At 41.9% G+C, this 18,116-nt stretch overlaps 1 protein-coding gene and 1 long non-coding RNA gene across 4 annotated transcripts; one reads left to right on the top strand and one right to left on the bottom strand.

Moving 5' to 3' along the window:
• Positions 1 to 1,947: 1,947 nt before the first annotated feature.
• SEH1L (SEH1 like nucleoporin) lies at positions 1,948 to 15,396 on the bottom strand. 3 transcript variants are annotated; one of them, XM_081014029.1, is made up of 9 exons: positions 14,918 to 15,388; positions 11,725 to 11,775; positions 10,051 to 10,197; positions 8,713 to 8,924; positions 8,299 to 8,397; positions 6,543 to 6,683; positions 6,147 to 6,304; positions 5,763 to 5,916; positions 1,948 to 2,754 (listed from the first exon to the last, which is right to left on the bottom strand). In XM_081014029.1, the coding sequence occupies exons 1-9, from the start codon at positions 15,026 to 15,028 to the stop codon at positions 2,565 to 2,567; spliced, it is 1,263 nt and encodes a 420-aa protein (XP_080870155.1). In that variant the 5' UTR covers positions 15,029 to 15,388; the 3' UTR covers positions 1,948 to 2,564. The 3 variants fall into 3 exon arrangements, with proteins under 3 accessions (XP_080870155.1, XP_080870156.1, XP_080870157.1); XM_081014030.1 differs by lacking the exon at positions 1,948 to 2,754 and adding an exon at positions 2,915 to 4,498 and having other exon boundaries at positions 14,918 to 15,386; XM_081014031.1 differs by lacking the exon at positions 1,948 to 2,754 and adding an exon at positions 4,506 to 5,394 and having other exon boundaries at positions 14,918 to 15,396.
• On the top strand, positions 10,204 to 11,597 carry LOC308481553. Its single transcript, XR_013988749.1, has 2 exons — positions 10,204 to 11,392; positions 11,428 to 11,597. It is a non-coding gene; the product is annotated as an uncharacterized lncRNA (long non-coding RNA).
• Positions 15,397 to 18,116: the final 2,720 nt, after the last annotated feature.

The following is an 18,116-nucleotide window of genomic DNA, read 5'->3' as shown; positions in this document are numbered from 1 at the left end:
GGCGGGGTGGAGGGCGGGATCGGAGAGGAAACACATGCGAATTCTATTGGTTTACGAGAACGGAACGAAGGGAAAGTGTAGCGCTTCTCTGATTGGACGAAAGGGTGGTGACACGCTTCTTTCAAACAGTCCGGGAAAGAAAGCTGGTGGGGTTTGAGGAGGTGACCGATAACGATCTCGCTGCGAGTCTGCTTCCTTGTTATTTTATTTACAAAAGCACCCAAGCGTTTCCTGGTGCTGTAGTTATTTTTTTATACACTATATCATATACATAAGGTCACAAACCGTAAAATCAAAGGCGACACTTACTCTCAATTTATCCTGCCAATAGGAAGGAGGGTATTGATTCGCTGTTTTATTTGTTTTATCCTTTATTTTATTCTGTCAAAGGCCCTGAGATCTTATGATGAAGGGTGGTATATAAATCTAATAAATAAAAATAATAGGTGATGCTGAGATTTGTTCAAGACCACCCCATGAAATGTCTCCTGCAGTTCCGTTCTAATGAATTACTGTAATTGGAATAGTTCAGTAAATATTACTGAATCAAGGGAAGTAATAGTGCCACTGTATTCTGCTCTGGTCTGACCTCACCTGGAGTACTGTGTCCAGTTCTGGGCACCACAGTTCAAGAAGGACACTGACAAACTGGAACGTGTCCAGAGGAGGGCAACCAAAATGGTCAAAGGCCTGGAAACGATGCCTTATGAGGAACGGCTAAGGGCATGTTTAGCCTGGAGAAGAGGAGGTTAAGGGGTGATATGACAGCCATGTTCAAATATATAAAAGGATGTCACATAGAGGAGGGAGAAAGGTTGTTTTCTGCTGCTCCAGAGAAGCGGACACGGAGCAATGGATCCAAACTACAAGAAAGAAGATTCCACCTAAACATTAGGAAGAACTTCCTGACAGTAAGAGCTGTTCGACAGTGGAATTTGCTGCCAAGGAGTGTGGTGGAGTCTCCTTCTCTGGAGGTCTTTAAGCAGAGGCTTGACAACCATATGTCAGGAGTGCTCTGATGGTGTTTCCTGCTTGGCAGGGGGTTGGACTCGATGGCCCTTGTGGTCTCTTCCAACTCTATGATTCTACTGTAAATAAGCCTCATGACCGAAAGTGTGGCATGGGAACAGAATCAGCTGCTTAAACTATTATTTTTTTTAAAAAACCCTGAGGTAATATGAAGCCTTTTGGGATTACTCAAGACAGCTTTTTGGACACCCCCACCCTATCCAAGAAAGAGGGCAGAGGCTTTAAGGCAATTATACTGGATGTTCTTTGACGACCATGGTATTGGAAGCATAATTTTATGCAGATTTATGTACAAATCAAATAACATTCTGCCCACAGCGGGACTTTTGAGTTGCTGATGGACTCACTATTAAGACCGTGTTCATGAAAGACAATCTTACCTCATCAGCTTTGAGTGATCACCAAAGCAGCAGCAGAAGCATAGGGTTTTGCTGAATGTTAATATTTCTGCTTAGCTGCATGCAAAGCTGCAATCCTTACCCTTTACCTCAGACTTACTTCTGGGCAGACATTGTGAAGACTGCAGGACGAGTTGTATTTTTGCACCAAGGCAAATTGGGTAATTCTTTCATATTTCTACTTTACCTGAAAACATTTCTACAAGAAACATTCAATATCGTCAGCCTAGAGAAAAGTCTGCAGTGCACTATTGTTGTTTACTGCCCACTGTAGGGTTCAAACCCTTGACCCTGGTATTAAAAGTCTCATGCTCTACAAATTATGCTACCTCTCTCTGTGGATGATGTTATTTCAGATGCCACATGTTATACCCGAGGTGGCTAAGGCTAGAAACAGAACAGATCAAGGTGCACAGCATAAACCTATGGTCAGAAATGAAGTCTGGCAGCTCCCTCTCCCCAGTATTCACTTTTATACATTTAGAAATAAGTACAACTTAAATAAAACCACCACGCAACATAATTTTAAATTTTTTTATTAACCTACAATTATAAAACAACATAGTGTAAATATTCTTATGCAAGAAAGTGAAAATGTTTGCAAGTGGCTAAACATACTACCAATTCTATATTGCTGCAGAATGCACAAATACTGCATTTTTACTTTAGCATTCCATTTCAGTACCAATGTCCAGGGCTGGAAAAAGCCTCAAGAATCTGGTCACTTAGAAGTTTGATGCTGGAGATTAAGATTCCCCCCCCCCCTCCACACAGTAGAACAGTTTTATTCAAGTTCTATTTAGTTTTAAGGACACATTTCCAAAAACAATGCAGGATACAAACAAAATCTATGAAAATGAAAATAGCACAGTAGATTGAATACAAAAAATAAAAATTTAAAAAATGGTGGAACAAGCACTTTGAACTTATCTGTTGTGTATGACCCACACCTAATACTGCTTATTTGTTTCATCATGGTTGAAAATGGATTGGATTAGCAGAGCTAGCATTTGGTGCATAAGTGCTAGCACAGTGAATTCTGGAGGGAGAAAGTATGCAAAATAATAATAAGCAGACAGAAACGCAAGCATTTTACAAGCATCTGATTGAGGCCCTTAATACAGTTTTAAATGTGCATTAAACCCCTTCATGTTCCCGTAATAGGTTAAGAGGTCGAGAGATATATCGCCTGCGAGGGTGAGGATACTGGAGATTGGCAGTGGCAGCATCGCAAGAGTGCTCTATCAGAGGAGCAGGAGGTAGGAGCTGGGCATAACTGGACCATCTTGATCCAGCCCGTGGGGAATCCAGAGGGGGAAAGAAATACCTGAAAACAATGAAGACAGGAACACCAAAAAAGAAAAAAGGAAAAACAAGAAAAAAGAGAATAGTAGTAAATATGAGGAGAACCAAAGGGGAAGAGAAAAGACATGCTGGGGGGAGGGGGGTGAAGGCTTTAGTAAATCCATGCCAAAAATAAAATATAATGGCCAAAATCATGTTCGCAATCAAAACAAAAATGGTTATGGCAGTCTGGAAACTATTTGGTTCGAATACAATATCTCTAAATTAAGATATGCCTTATGTGCATTTTGCAAAATAATAAATTATCTGTAAATTAAATGAGTTCCTAACTATCAACACTTATGCTCTCTCCTTAAAACCATGTACTGTAACTCAATGTTTTTAGTAAAGACTTGCAGAAAAACAGGCACACATTAATTATGCAGATATATTTATGCTGTATTTGCATCCACATTAACTTTAATGCAGATTTTATAGGACAGATGTGAAAAAAACCTGTTTTTACAGTGCTTTGATTTCCACAATATACAATAAGTGACTCCTTTTCCACTGAAATACAGTCTGGGTGCATATGTACATAATTCTGAAGAAAATGTAGGATAAAACCAAATACATCTGGTAAATTAAAGGCTTAAAGAACTATTACATGTCACTTTTTATGACTTACCCGTAATATTAAAGACACCACTTTGTAATCTTTACAATCTTTGGAAATGTAGACAAATTTACAGAACAGAATGGCAAAGTTAGTAGAATCTGGAGACAGGACATACTTAGAGCTACATTGACATGCCGCTATATAAAACAAGGCATTTTCTTGCCATGTCCTGATGAATGTTTGCAATAGGACACTGCTTCAGTCTGTTCCAGAGCAATAACTCAATTGCACAGAAGCAGTGTGTGTCCTCACTATGTAATGCATGAAGCATCTTGAAGGCAATGGACAATAATTCCAGAGCAACTTGTCAATGCCACATGACAAACATTCATATGGATATGGTTCTCCACTACAATATTGTGACCAAAGGAAGTCTTGCTAATTATTCCATGGAATCATGCCACAGGAACATGCAACTATCAGGTAAGATCATTCTCACTAAAAGTATGACATTAATTAGTGTGGGGGCTTCTGGTGATTTTTTTTTGTTTGTTTACTCTGAAATAGTATTTAATTAATTGTGAAGCAATTCCAAATTAAGATACTAACTGTACAACTGTCAAGGTACAACAGTGTTTACATTGCTTAGTTAAGTTTGCACATTGCAAATCCATTAACAAAAATGTAATGGTTAAGACTCATCTGAACAAAATGTAGAACAAAATCAATTATTCAAAGCAATTTAAATGAAAACCAACTGATTACCAAGGCTTCACACTAATACTTTCCCCGCCCAACACCTCAAATATAAAGGATGGTAATCCTTGTTACTTGGGTGAAGTTCCCCCACTCTGATTTATATAAAAAAAAAATATTTTTCTGAAGAGAAATAGGAGAAGTGTCTCCACAAGAAAACTCTCCATGTTACTGTTTTTTCCCCACAGATTCCAACAAGGTCATACTGTGCTGGCTAGCAAAGTACGCATACAGTGTTTTTTAATAGAGCCTTTTGATTTGCTTTTAGTAGTAGGTAGACTGCTGGTGTCTTGGGAAGAGGTCAAACGGCGCTGGGGAGGGGGAAAAGGAGTTCGCTTTCCATTCCTGTGTGCATGCAACAAGCAGCAAAACAGCAAAGTTACTCCAGTTAGCTTGGGTTCAGCTGTGCTTTCTGTTAAAAAGGACATAATACAAATGGAGAAGGGAAAATGCATCACAATTTTAGACACATATGGTTATAAGCACAATAAGAATACTGTGGAACAGTATTTGGTAGGTTTATTAAATTTTAATCTTTTCAATCACTTCTCAAAACAATTTTAATTATTTCCTTGTTAAGCATAGGGTGTTTGTGACGTTGATCTCCAAAAGTGTTAGTAGTGTTACTAGTAGTGTTACTAACAAAAGTACCAAAATGCTGAGCCATAATAACAATATTCTATTGTATCAGCCTGCTTCTAAAACTCAGCATTTACATTTCTGCTTATATAGAATCATCAGGGCAATACAATATGTCTGAGTTCAGCCCCATTTTCAAATATGATATGCTTCAAAAGGGTTTTTCCACCCCACAACAGCAAGTATATCTCATTATTAAAGCTGTACTATTTCTGACTCCAAATTTGTGCCCTGGAATACAAAATTTTCCTCTGAAATGTAACTCTGAGATTATAAGGGAGAAATGGAAACACAAGAACCCTGTTTAACTGAACAGATTTGAAGACATGACCACTTTAATTTTATAGATTGCTGTCTTTCTAGCACTCGTATTTGTGGGCCCAAGTGTGGAAAACATAAATCTACAGCATATAGTCTGAATTGTGTCCATCAAATGGTTGCGGCTGTATGAAGCTGCCCGAGGCAATCCTACACAAAAAGTTGATCCCTCAACAATGGTTCCTTTCAGAATCAAGTTTGTGAGGACAGGCCAAAAATAGACTTGTGTTGAAAGCTAATTTTAAAAAGTGGTTGCCTAGAGCTACTGCAGAACAGGATTGGAAGAGGGTCATGTTCCCAAGGAGTCTCAGGAAGTAGGAGAGCAGCATAGGAGGTTGAAGTCAAAGAGACCTTAGTTGAGAGACAGTAGGATAATGAGTGGTCAAGGTATTATAGGGCAACAAAAGGCAGATACAGTACTGCGAGTAGGAAAATAAAAGAGCTAATGACATGGTCTTCAAAATACTCAAGTGAACTCAGCATTTGAAGTATGTGAACAGTAACTAGAAGGATGTTTTTCTTTATAATACTTTATCTGTTGCATACAGGACACTGCAGATAAGACTAGGACAACTGAATCTGCAAGCTATTGATATAAAAGTTACTAATAATGATGCATATGAAAGCCAAAATGATGCTTAAGATTTTAGGGAGATTAATGGTGGGTGTTGACAAAACAGAGTTTTTAAATTGCAGAATTTACATACGAAGTGGCATACCTGCCAGCAGATGTTCCGTTTACTGAATTCTGGAGGCTTGAATTGGCTGTGCCTAAAGGAGCATTAAAAACTCCCTGCTGAGCGGAACTAGCATTGACTGGACTCCCATTACCTTTCAAAATTCCAGTACACTTCCAGTTGTCCATGTAGTTAGCTGCAGGTTGGGAATGAACAAAAAAATAATGCAATTGTGACTTGAGAAAGATATTTTTATGACAGTTAAAATAGTATAACTAATGATATAGCTCCTAAAACACATTATATTTTTAAAAATCTAACTGTAGCCAGTGCTAAGCAGGTTACTACTATGTACGCTTAAGACTGAAGCCATAGTCTTCTAATAATTTAACATTTAATCACACAGAATTCTGAAGGAACACTTACCTTTCCAAAGCCTTACACACCCATCGTCTCCTGAAGATGCAAGCACTGTGCCTGTAATGTTCCAACTTACACGCCAGACCTGAGAATTGTGGTTATCAAACTGAGCCACTAACTGGACCTCAAATTTTGTCAGGCCTGATGAAGAAGTCAGTTCCTTTCTGTTGAAAGCAAAATTGTATATTGGAGTTTGATCTGCTTGAAATACATCCATTCTTTTAATTACAGAAAGTAAAACAATGTTTTGCCCTTTTTTGTGTGCTGCTTAAAAAAAAGGATTACTGAATATCGAATAAACTTACACAGTTCTTAACCATGAGGACAATTAGTTCCATAGTTGAGAAAGAAAATACCAAATATCTGCTTCCACATTATAGGATATGTATGTCAAAAACTCACCTTAGTGGTTTTAATGTGAAAATTCGCACATCTTTGGTAGCTACAGCCAATATATGGAAGGACCTTCCCAGGTTTGGAGCAAATGCAATATCATGCACAGGGTCTGTGACTGTCATAAGTGTTTCTGCTTTTGCATACTTCCTGAAAAATGAGACAGACAGTGTATTAATTTCTAAACAGAGAAACACATTAAAGCCGCCCCCCCAAACTGTTTTTATAACAACATTATCGGTAAATTGTCCCATGAAAGTATTTTTAAAAAAGTGTTCTCTAGATAATAATCCTTTTTTTCTAGAATGTATGTGTACTATAATTAGTACTATTTGATGTCTGGGATGTACAATTTGCTACAAAATTATTGCCATGTTATGAAGTGTTCAAGTGACAACTGATTTTTGTTATGAACAACAAGAGGATGGGACCAGGTCACTCAACAATAACACTGACTTGAATCAGAAACATTAAATACACAAGTTGTCTTTTTACTGCAATGAATTTAATAGGCAGTGCTATGGAAATTCTTTTTGAGGTACTGAAGTTCAGAATGGCAAGTCTGTTGATTCATAGCAGAAAAAACAGACTGTACTCTTAGATTCCAAAAAAATTAAAACCATAGGAAGGGGAAAACTTTCCACAGATCATATGTTTCTCATTACTTCAACATCACTCACTATTCCCAATTAGTCAAATCAAGCTTATTATAGAGAGTTTGGATCTTTGAGTAGAAAAAGCTGCTTTGTTTTGGCAACAGACTCTATATTTGGAGGAAAGTACACAGGACAGGATTTTTATGGTTGGCATTCATTAATTAAATGTAGCCTTGCAAAACTTTTAAGGAAAATAATAGCATATTATTAGGAAAGCTAAAATATTCAGTATTCTCTACAGATTGTTGTTCAAGCCCAACTTCTGTCATTAAATTATCATGGAGCATTGGCAAGTTACTTCTCCCTCAGCCTCAACTTGAACATTAGCTATACAGCCGAAGTGGGGAACCTCCTGCAGCAAGGAGGTCATGTCCCCTTGCAGCCAACTTTCTGAAGGTCAAATGCCTGCAGTGGCAGAACCCGAACAGAACTGGGTGTGGCCAGAACAGGCAGAGAGCAAATGCACACATACAAATACCCCCCACAGAGAGAGGCGGGGAATACTCAGACTCACCCACTACCACAATCAGGCTTGGAAAAATGTTAGGGTTTTTCTTTACTAGCCACAAGGCTAAGGAAGGGGAGATCTTACAGAACGCAAGTAGGTTAAAATCTTCTTTCCCTGCTGTGATTTCCTCCTCCCATGCACTCCCAGCATGACATTTAGGCTTGAAATAAGCCTGCCATAGGTTTATAGCTGGAACGGAGAACCACTTTCAGCCTAAGGGCCAGATTCAAACCTGGCCAACGTTCTGGAGGCCACATGCCAATGGTATATGTGGGTCAGAAGCGGATGGGATCATCTTTAACTGTATTTCACATATACTTTGGAGGGAACTTTAGTAAAAGCAGCAAGGCAGATTAGAATGAAGACAGGTGACAGTAAATAGCATTGTATGATTGGCAGGTGGGTGGAATTTGCTATAAATGGTCACACAGGCCATTTGGAGGGACCACTGGTGATCTATAGTATAAACTTAAAATCAATACCAAATTATGGTTTCAGCAAACCATTTTAACATGTTCAAGTCTCAGAAGAACAAATGATGTTGTGAAGCAATATTATGAAGTGTTTAAAAATGAAAGTTGCTTTGTTTTCTTCCACTTACCTGGTATTTTCATTGTATTCATAAATCTGAACTTTTGCCAGTACATTTGGGCTGCTGTCATCACTTCCTACAGCTATCATAGGTGCATGAGCGCGAGAGCTGCAAATGCAAAATGGAATATTCTTACAGAGGATTTCTGATGATGAAAATAAATTCTTCAATACATTTTCTCTTAAAAAACAACATGCACAGTGGACACCTGATGGCAGGATCTCAGGATCTCAGACAGAAAGGTTTTTTGCATCACCTAGTCTAACTATTCAACAGTCTCGAATTCCTTTTAGACCCAGCACCACTATTTTACAGTCAAGAATTTAAATAAAGATTACACAAGAAGGAAACAAGCCAATTACCCTTAGGGTTTCCCTCCCTCTTTACTTTCTGATTAGCCTGTCAAGAGAATTGATAGCTTACCTTGAAGGATTCCAAGAAATACAACTGCAGCTTAGTTTACATGAGATTTCATGCTGAAGTGACCACTGACTGAGATTCATAACATCTGGTGCTTCATATATCCTAACAACTCCATCTGCTGAACATGTTGCCAGCATGAGGCCCATATGCTTAGGAGCAAACTTTACATCTGTAACTGATGTCCTACTGTCAACCAGAGTAGTCCTCTTCACCTAAAGATAATCAATGGAGCAGTCATTAGAAGAAGGAAAACAGATTTTTAGATGCACCATCATTTATTTCTTTAGGTAAATAAACTTTAGAATAGAGAGCTAAATTTTTATCTGTAAACAGGTAAGATACTACACATTTGATAAATTTCATGAAAAACATAACCATGAAACATAACTGTATTAGAAATCTTACAAGCTCCAAAGTTAAGGAGAGCAAGTATGTTCATTTGATATTATGAAAAATTCAATTGAAATACATTCTAGCTGTAAGCATAAAGAATGCTCTTGTATACTGCGATGGGCAGATCATTGTTAATACTAAAGGTAAGAGCCAAGCAAATAGTAGAAGCTAATCAGAATTAAAACTAATAGATACTTGAATTTGAGTAAGACAATTCATTTCTTGCTAGGTCAGATTGGCTAGTAGTGTCAAAGGGCTGCATTAAGCAGTCTCTGCTCTAGGGTCCAGGTCTAGGGGCGCCCCCAACCTTGGAGGAGGGCTTTTCAAGAGGCAGTAAAGGCAGCTGCTCGAAGGAGAGAGCTAAAATGTTTCTGTGCATATGCAGAAGACTGTCAGTGGTATTTGAATCATGGCCTTTGCCCTCCCATACTTTTCAACCCCAACCTCACCCCAATCATGTGGATTAACAGGATAATCAACATCCCACCAGAGCTACAGCTTGGATCTTAACTTTTATTACACAAAAGGAATGGAGTTCTGTTCACATAATGGGGCTTTGTCACCTCCTCTCTGCAACTCCCTACACCTCCCAAAAATCTGCTCCTGAGAGTTGAGGAACTCTTGAGATTGGTGTAGGATATGCGATGTGGGACTGCAGATGGAGAGAAGTTGGTAGATATCACACATCTCCTTGTCTGAATAGAAGAAAAATGTAGGGTCCAAGCTTATGATTCGTCAAAAGCCATGTATAGTAAACAAATCAAACTAAATATATCTATATATATTCAAATACGTAGCTTTGTGAATATAGAACTTTTCTTTAAAAAAATTATAATAAATCTCTTAACTGTGAAATTTAGCAAAGTAAATCCTCGAGGCAGCGACAATGCTATAAATTATATGTGAGAAATGAGTGCATTAGAACTGTCACTCTTCAAACCTTACCCAATGACTTTGCCCTCGAAGTTTATCATTTGATTCTCCTACTATTTCTTCCCATACAGCAGCTGTTCTGTCAAAAGAGCAGGAAGCCAAGACCTGTCCAAACTCTGGATGTGCCCATGTAACACGCCACACAGATCCACTATGGGTCTGGAAAGGTAAGGAGAACTGGAACTTGAAAACCAAAGACTAAAATTGAAGATGTTTTAACGTATGCACCTTTCTAGGCGGGGAGGAAAAATAGTAACAGCAATATAAATTAAGTATCAAACATCAAAGTCCCTTTACAGTCCTCCCCTTGACTGATCCATTTCCAAAACACAAACTAAAATGTATGGGACAGCTGAATATTCCTGTATTGCAGGGAGTTGGATTAGATGATCCTCAGGGTCCCTTCCAACCCTACAGTTCTAGGATTCCATGATTCTATGTTGTATACCACCTACCCAGTTAACTGAAGTAATAGGGTCAAAGTCCATGCACACATAATATTCCAAGTGGACCCTGGAGGCAATTTCCCACATGGATACATGTTGGCCACATTTGCATGCCACACAAAACCATGATTTGAAGCAGGCAAACCATGTGCTCCTTTTGCCTGATCCACAGTTTTGTGTCACAAGAGATACCGTATTTTTCCGTTTATAAGATAATGTTTTTTCCTTAGAAACAATAGGCAAAAATTGCGGATCATCTTATACACGGATAGCAGAGGGGGGATGGGCGATTGGTGGCAGAAGCCAGCAGATTGGCAGTAGCGATTGGGCGTGTGATTGGTTGCCGCGGCAAGGCCTGCTGATGATTGGCTGCGGCAATTGGGCGGCCGATTCATGGCAGCGGCGAGTCATGCGTGCAATTGGCTGTGGTTGCGTTGAGTGGGCAGGTGGGCTTTTGGCAGCGAGCGTGCAGATGTTTGGTGGTCGTGGTGATGCGTGCGATTTGCAGTGGTGGGCAGGCTGTAAAGTAATTTGGGCAATTCCTCCTCCCCTCCCCCAATTTCTGTTGCAGTCCCAAAAAATAGGGGTTGTCTTATACATGGAAAAATATGGTACTTCCCAAGTGGCATATACAAAAGGACTTGATGAGATGGACGTAAGGAATAACTCATATGACACTGAGCTTTGGGATAGGTAGGAGTTTCTACCTTATCCAAGTGTCAGCACAACATGAGAGACCTCCACCAAATTTCTTTTAATAAGAAGAGGGGTGTTTTTGTGATTCATATACCGCTAGCCATCTTGGAAAAGGACCTGCATATTGAAGAAACAGACTGGAAATATGTAAAGTGTGAATGGAAAATTCAAGGAAAACATTTTTGCAAATCTGAACAGAAACATGAACATCTGTATATATGAGCATCTTTATAGTTTCAACAGAGAGGAAACAAAATTTCATGCCAGGAGTTTTGTGTAGTTAAACATTCATAGGGACTGACTTAGCAGTTAAAAGTAAAGTAATTTACACCGAATTATAGCTGCAGACAATTATTGGGTTACACATTCAGGCTGCAATCCTTAAGAAACTTCAAGGGAGTAAGCCCCATTGAACAATGATAATTTTACTGCTGCGTGAACATGCATAGGACTGCATTGTTTGGAATGAATCTTTCCCTACATTGTGGCTTCTCATGCCAAAAACTGTTGCATGCAACTGATTTTTCCAGGTTTCAGCCCTTACCTTCCAGCTGGCAGTACAGTGCCATTCTCCATTTTCACCTTTGTCCCAAACCTATTAAGAAAACCAAACAGTATCTAAATCTTTTATTCAAAAGTTAGAGAAAGTACAATGATTCCACAAACAAGTCCATAGATCAAGGTTTGTGGAGAGTCCCAGAAGGATGCTAAACCACAAATATTCTTCTATAATATCAACTCATATGTGAGCCAAATAAGAATTGTGCATAGATTTCTCTATAAAAAGGACAGTGAGTGTGTGTGCTATTCCAATTTGGAATTGCCTCTGTTCACTAGGACCACAAGAGTATCTGGCCCCAACATTGGACCACTTGGAATCCTTGAGGCTACCTATATCATTTTCTTACACAGATATAATTTCTATGCAGGGTTCAAAATTAGTAGGGTGCCAAGCACATTTTGTGCTTCTCCAAAGATTCTCCATTTATGAGCACTCTCAAGGATTACTGAAATGTATGTGCTTTGAAGCCTCGAAGTACAAGTTAAGTATAGACAATTAACAATTAAAAGTAGGGTGTTTCAAAACTGAAGTATGGTAACAATATTTTTAATGTAAACACCAGTTCATGCTTATCAAAATAAAACATGTTGCTGAACCCCCCCCCCATGGCAACTAGACATTTTGTTTTGGTGGCCTCAACCTAGGTCTCAGAAGCCATTTCGCTCCTAGCTTTTCTATCCCAGTTTCTAACACTGCTTCTGTGTATGAAAAGGTTATATGGCATAGCACATAAGTATGTATTTGCTGAATATACATTGGGAAGTTACAGCTAATCATAGCATTCTGCTACATGCAGACATCTACATGTGCAGGATGACACAGTGCATATAAATTTCTACATGGCAGCAATATTTATGCAGGAAAATTGACATGTGCAAAATGGGTCTTAGAAGTAATGGTTACTTTCTCCAATACATTCTCCTATATAAAGCAAGATAAATCAATTTTATCATTAAAACTCTGCATTTTTACCTGGGAATTAAATTCATTTACCACATTGGAAGTTACTTCCAAGTGAACACATAATTACGGTACTGACTTGCAAACTTTATATGTCAGCTAGACATGAGTCATTACAGTATATTATAATTATTATATAGAGAATATATACAATATACATACACACCCCTAATGAACATTACTCTGAATTACATACAACAGTAGTCCCACTGAAACAACTGAGATCCATTAATTTTAGTTAGGTTTATTCTAGGTAAAAGACAGTACAATACACACCTCTAGTCTGTGTTCTTTCTCAGCTGCAAAACTAGTATCCTTACTTGAAAGTGCCACTGAGCTCAGTTCAACTTACTTCTGAGTAAACAAAGAGGATCAATCTATATCTCAGCTGGTACACACTTACACAGCCTTCTACATCTACTCAAAAGTTTTAATTCAGTGGGGTTTACTCCCAGGTTAAGAGGGGTGAACACTGAAGAATGATTTACAATCCTAACCCACCTACTTGGGAGTAAACTCCATTAAATTCAATAGGACTGGCTTCTGAGTAAACATGGTTAGGATTGCAGCCTAAATCGTTATTAATCCCAAATCACTAATTCCCATTAAGGAAAATAAATCCAAATTGTCTACACCTATTGCAAACCTGTACTGCAAAACTCTGGAAAATAATCTCAAACCACTTTTTAAAAGCAAACAACTTATTGCATACATACCGTATTTTTCGCCCTATAGGACGCACTTTTTCCCGCAAGCTCCGGGGACAGTGGGGAGGCGCAGCGCAGCGCCCCGGACCTGATCTGAAGGCGGGCGGCGGGGAGAAGAGCGCTTCTCCCCGCTGCCTGCCCCACAAGCTCTGGGGACAGCTGGGAGGCGCAGCGCGTCTTCCTGCTGTCCCCGGACCTGATCTGAAGGCGGGCGACAGGGAGAAGAGCGCTTCTCCCCGCTGCCTGCCCCGCAAGCTCCGGGGACAGTGGGGAGGCGCAGCGCAGCGCCCCGGACCTGATCTGAAGGCGGGCGGCGGGGAGAAGAGCGCTTCTCCCCGCTGCCTGCCCCACAAGCTCTGGGGACAGCTGGGAGGCGCAGCGCGTCTTCCTGCTGTCCCCGGACCTGATCTGAAGGCGGGCGACAGGGAGAAGAGCGCTTCTCCCCGCTGCCTGCCCCGCAAGCTCTGGGGACAGCTGGGAGGCGCAGCACGTCTTCCCGCTGTCCCCGGACCTGGTCCGAAGGCGGACTGCGGGGAGAAGAGCGCTTCTCCCCGCTGCCGGCCCCACAAGCGCCGGGGGGGGGGGAAATAATTTTTTTTTCCTTTATTTCCCCCCCAAAAAACTTGATGCGTCCTATGGGCCGGTGCGTCCTATGGGGCGAAAAATACGGTATGTTACAAGGCCACACAAATCTTCTGATGGACCCATGGGTATTAACACAAAACAAAAATCAGAAAAATTACAGTCACACTAATTGCATGTTTAATAAAAAAGCCTCTGAACATGTCCATCATCCCACATTATTACTTGCTTTCTCTATTAATAAGTTGTGACTCTTCCATCTACCATGACTTGCCCAACATTGCCTTTGAGAACCCTTTAAGTTTAATTACATTGCACTGGTCCAAAATACAGAAAGATGATTAAGGACAGAGGCGTATGCACCCTTGCTATCTGGAAGTAAGCCCCATCGAATTCCGTGGAACTTTTGCCAAAGAGGGCAGGGGACAAGACACGCTGCTAGAGAAGTTCCCGACTTAACCATTTCATTCATACCACACGCATCCTGCCTTTTTAATTATTAGTTCAAGTACTGTAACTTGAAGTTGCCACCAAAAGCAGTCCATGGGCCTGTTTTGGGTTTGTTGGGTTTTCTCCCGCGCTACAAAAACAAAACAGGGACTTTCTCATGTCCTACAATTTGTTATTTCTTCCGTTGTAAAAAGGCTGCTATAAAAACGTGGCCCTCCTACAAGCCCCCCTCCCCATGACCACCTGTTACCCAGGGCAGGCAGAAGTGCCCAAGCCACCGCAGTAGCCCTCCTTGAGGCCTGACCGAAGGAGCCGGGCAGCGGAGGGGCAGCGCGTGGTCCCCGAGAGAGAAGGGCGAGCAAGGGAGCCGGCCGGAGAAGCATGGGCGTCAACGGGCCCCGCGCGGGTCTAGCCCGATTCACGAGGGGAAACAGACCGGGCCCCGCGGCCTTCGCGCGCTCTCGGCATCCCCGCACCTTGACACTCTGGTCGCTGGAGCAGGTCGCCATGCGCCGCCCGTGGAAGTCGAAGGAAACGTCGTGGATGAGGTCGCGGTGGTCGGCCGCGATGCTGCGCGCCACGAACATCTCGGCTGCCTCGCTCCGTCAGCCGAGCTCGCTGCTGCTGCTGCTGCTGTTGCTACGATTAAGGCAGCGGAGGAGGCGAAGTAGCGGCTTCCCCTGACCAGCAGCTGCACTGTCGGCGCGAGCAAACTCTCTCTCTCTCTCTCTCTCTCTCTCTCGCCTCGAAAAGGCGCGCCTGGCTCAGTCTAATTGCGTGGAGCGCAGGGCCTTAACGGGAAGGAGGCGGCCAATGGAGCGTCTCCCCGGCGCTTGCGCTTTTGCGCCTTTCCCTCAGGCAGAAGCTGAGGCAGCCCCGGCAGGGGAGGAGGGGAGGGAACCGAAGAGCCGCCCCATTGTTCTTCTCGAGCGAGGAAGGATTTGTTGATTTCCAAACCCAACAGGCGGAAGCTTTAAGAATTTCCCATGACCCGCCCTGAACATGCTGGGGTTTGGGTTTTTTGCAGAGACGCACGCCGAGGAGTCCGCTTAATCAATTTCGCCTCTGGCAAGAAGCACCGGTCGGGGACGAAACAGTTTGGGATCCGGTGGCTTTGCTCTGCCCTAGTAAACGCCCTGTTTGGGGCCCTGAGCTTGATACCACTGGCGGAACCACCGCTGGCTAATAAACTGCTGCAGAGCACGCCCCCCCCCCGTCAGGAAATGTCCCCCGCCAGCATATCCTAACCTCCATCAGCAAAGATGGGGGGGGGGGGGCGGTGATGGTTGAGAATGCCGCTGTTAGACTCCAGTCCTTTACACAGTTACCTGGATATAAGTTTCATTGAAATCATTGGGACTTCTAAAATAGTTGCATTTATGCAAGACATATCCCAACATTGCTGCAATTCTAGTTTATATTAAAACACTCAGTTTAACATGGGAATTGGATTTTGTCCCATTAACATTAAATTGGTCCAATCTAAGTACTTTCTCTTAAATCAGGAGAGACTAACCTTTGGCCCAAAGGTAAACAATTTAACAGGGATGAATGTGGTCAAAAGCTGGTTATGGCCACACAAACTTGCACGTAAACATTTACCACAACATACACCCCAGCATTGTGTTTACTTTTTTCCTTTGCCACCACCCAGGTTGGTGTGGTGGAAGGGGAGAAATTGCTTTGGTGGACAGATCACCCTTGCTTTTTGGACTGAATCCTTATAGACAGCTTTCACTGTAGCAATAACCAGCAATACATGCCATAGAACAGGGGCTGTCTCCGAAGTGCCTGTAGGCACCAGTGTGCTCACCAATACTTGTTAGGAAAGGCTTCAAAAATCCACAATGCACACAATACTGTTTGATCTTCTTGCCTTTTACACTGGTTTGGCATCTTGAACAATTAACATCATTAAACATGCCCACATTTCATTGGATACCAAGGTCATATACACCAACCGTCTTCAATTCTGAAAGAGAAGTGTGAGGCTTCCCTCTAAGTGTGGTGGTGACAATTTTGTGCTATACAATACACCAGAAGTTCCCATTAACTAAATACTGTGGACCCATGTTGTTCAAAAGCCAAGCCATGGATTCCCTACTTTGGAAAATTTTGATATCTTTTTGGTAGTTTTTGTTATGTGAATAATGTCATGTACTCCCTAGGTGGGTTATGAGAACCTGGATGGTTAAGTCCAATCAAAGGAGACTATGGGGTGGGGCGCTCATTTCGCTTCAGGCCAAGGGAACTGGTGCTTGTCCATAGACAGCTTTTCCAGGTCCAGCATGACTAAACAGCTTCTGGTGCAACGGAAAACCATGACGGAAACCAGAGTGCATGGAAATACCATTTAGCTTCCCACCACAGTGGTACCTATTTATCTACTTGCACTGGTGTTGCTTTTGATCTGCTAGGTTGGCAGAAGCTGGGACAGAGCAATGGGAGCTCACCCTGTTGCTCAAACTTGAACTGCTGACCTTCCAATCAGCAAGCCCAAGGGTCAGTGGTTCAGACCACAGCGCCACCCACTCCCTCGAACCACTGCAATAGACCCATTGTAGTCAGTTTGTGACTGGTGTTTGCAGCACTTTTGTCAAAATTCAAAATGTACCCACTGCCCCAAAACGTTGGCAACTTCTACATTGGTACAATCTAGTTGTATGGCTTTTGTGCATTTTAGTTTTTTATTATTTACCTTTGACAGAAAGTTTTTACAGAAAGGCTAGATTGTTCAGCAGTACAGAAATATTAGCAAATGTGTAAGTAAGTAAAGGGACGCGGGTGGCGCTGTGGGTTAAACCACAGAGCCTAGGACTTGCCGATCAGAAGGTCTGCGGTTCGAATCCTCGTGATGGGGTGAGCTCCTGTTGCTCAGTCCCAGCTCCTCCCAACCTAGCAGTTCGAAGCACGTCAAAGTGCAAGTAGATAAATAGGTACCGCTCGGGCGGGAAGGTAAACGGCATTTCCGTGCGCTGCTCTGGTTCGCCAGAAGCGGCTTAGTCATGCTGGCCACATGACCCGGAAGCTGTAAGCCGGCTCCCTCGGCCAATAAAGCGAGATGAGCACCGCAACCCCAGAGTCGGTCACGACTGGACCTAATGGTCAGGGGTCCCTTTACCTTTACCTTTAAGTAAGTAAGCAAGTAAATAAATAAATAAATAAATAAATGCTAGCGACTGCAGCTGGGATCCTTTGCGTGTAAAGTATCTGTTCTATAGGTGAACTATGTTCCTCTCAGCTTTCCTTCTTTGTGACCAAGAAACAGAACAAGTGTGGGACTAAGCAGATGAGGACCAGGGCCTGAGCAGGTAGGAACAAACTTGATTGCTCATTACTGAACTCAACACTGGAAGGAGCAGGCTTAACACAACATTGATGCCGAGTTTGCCCCTTTATTTTCTTCTATGTAAATAAAGCGAAAGCAAAAATAAAATGCTGCACGCAGGCAGCTGCCGCGTTAACAGCCAAACTGGATTTCTTCCATTTTCCTGACACTGAGTAATCGGCCTCACTGACAGGTACAGTATCAAACTTCCTTTACAATCGTGTCCTTTACATGCTTTTTTCAGGACCCTTTAGCTTGACGGGCATTTTGCAAGTATACATCGGGAACTCCCTCGGGATCTTGAGAAGCACCCGCATCCCCCAATCCTCCAGCGCCTTAACACACGA

The sequence above is a fragment of the Podarcis pityusensis genome (assembly GCF_964106645.2).
Source record: "Podarcis pityusensis genome assembly, chromosome: 7".
NCBI classification, from domain to species: Eukaryota; Metazoa; Chordata; class Lepidosauria; order Squamata; family Lacertidae; genus Podarcis; species Podarcis pityusensis.
The sequence above is the reverse complement of the archived record's forward strand: the minus strand, read 5'-3'. Positions and strand labels throughout refer to the sequence as shown.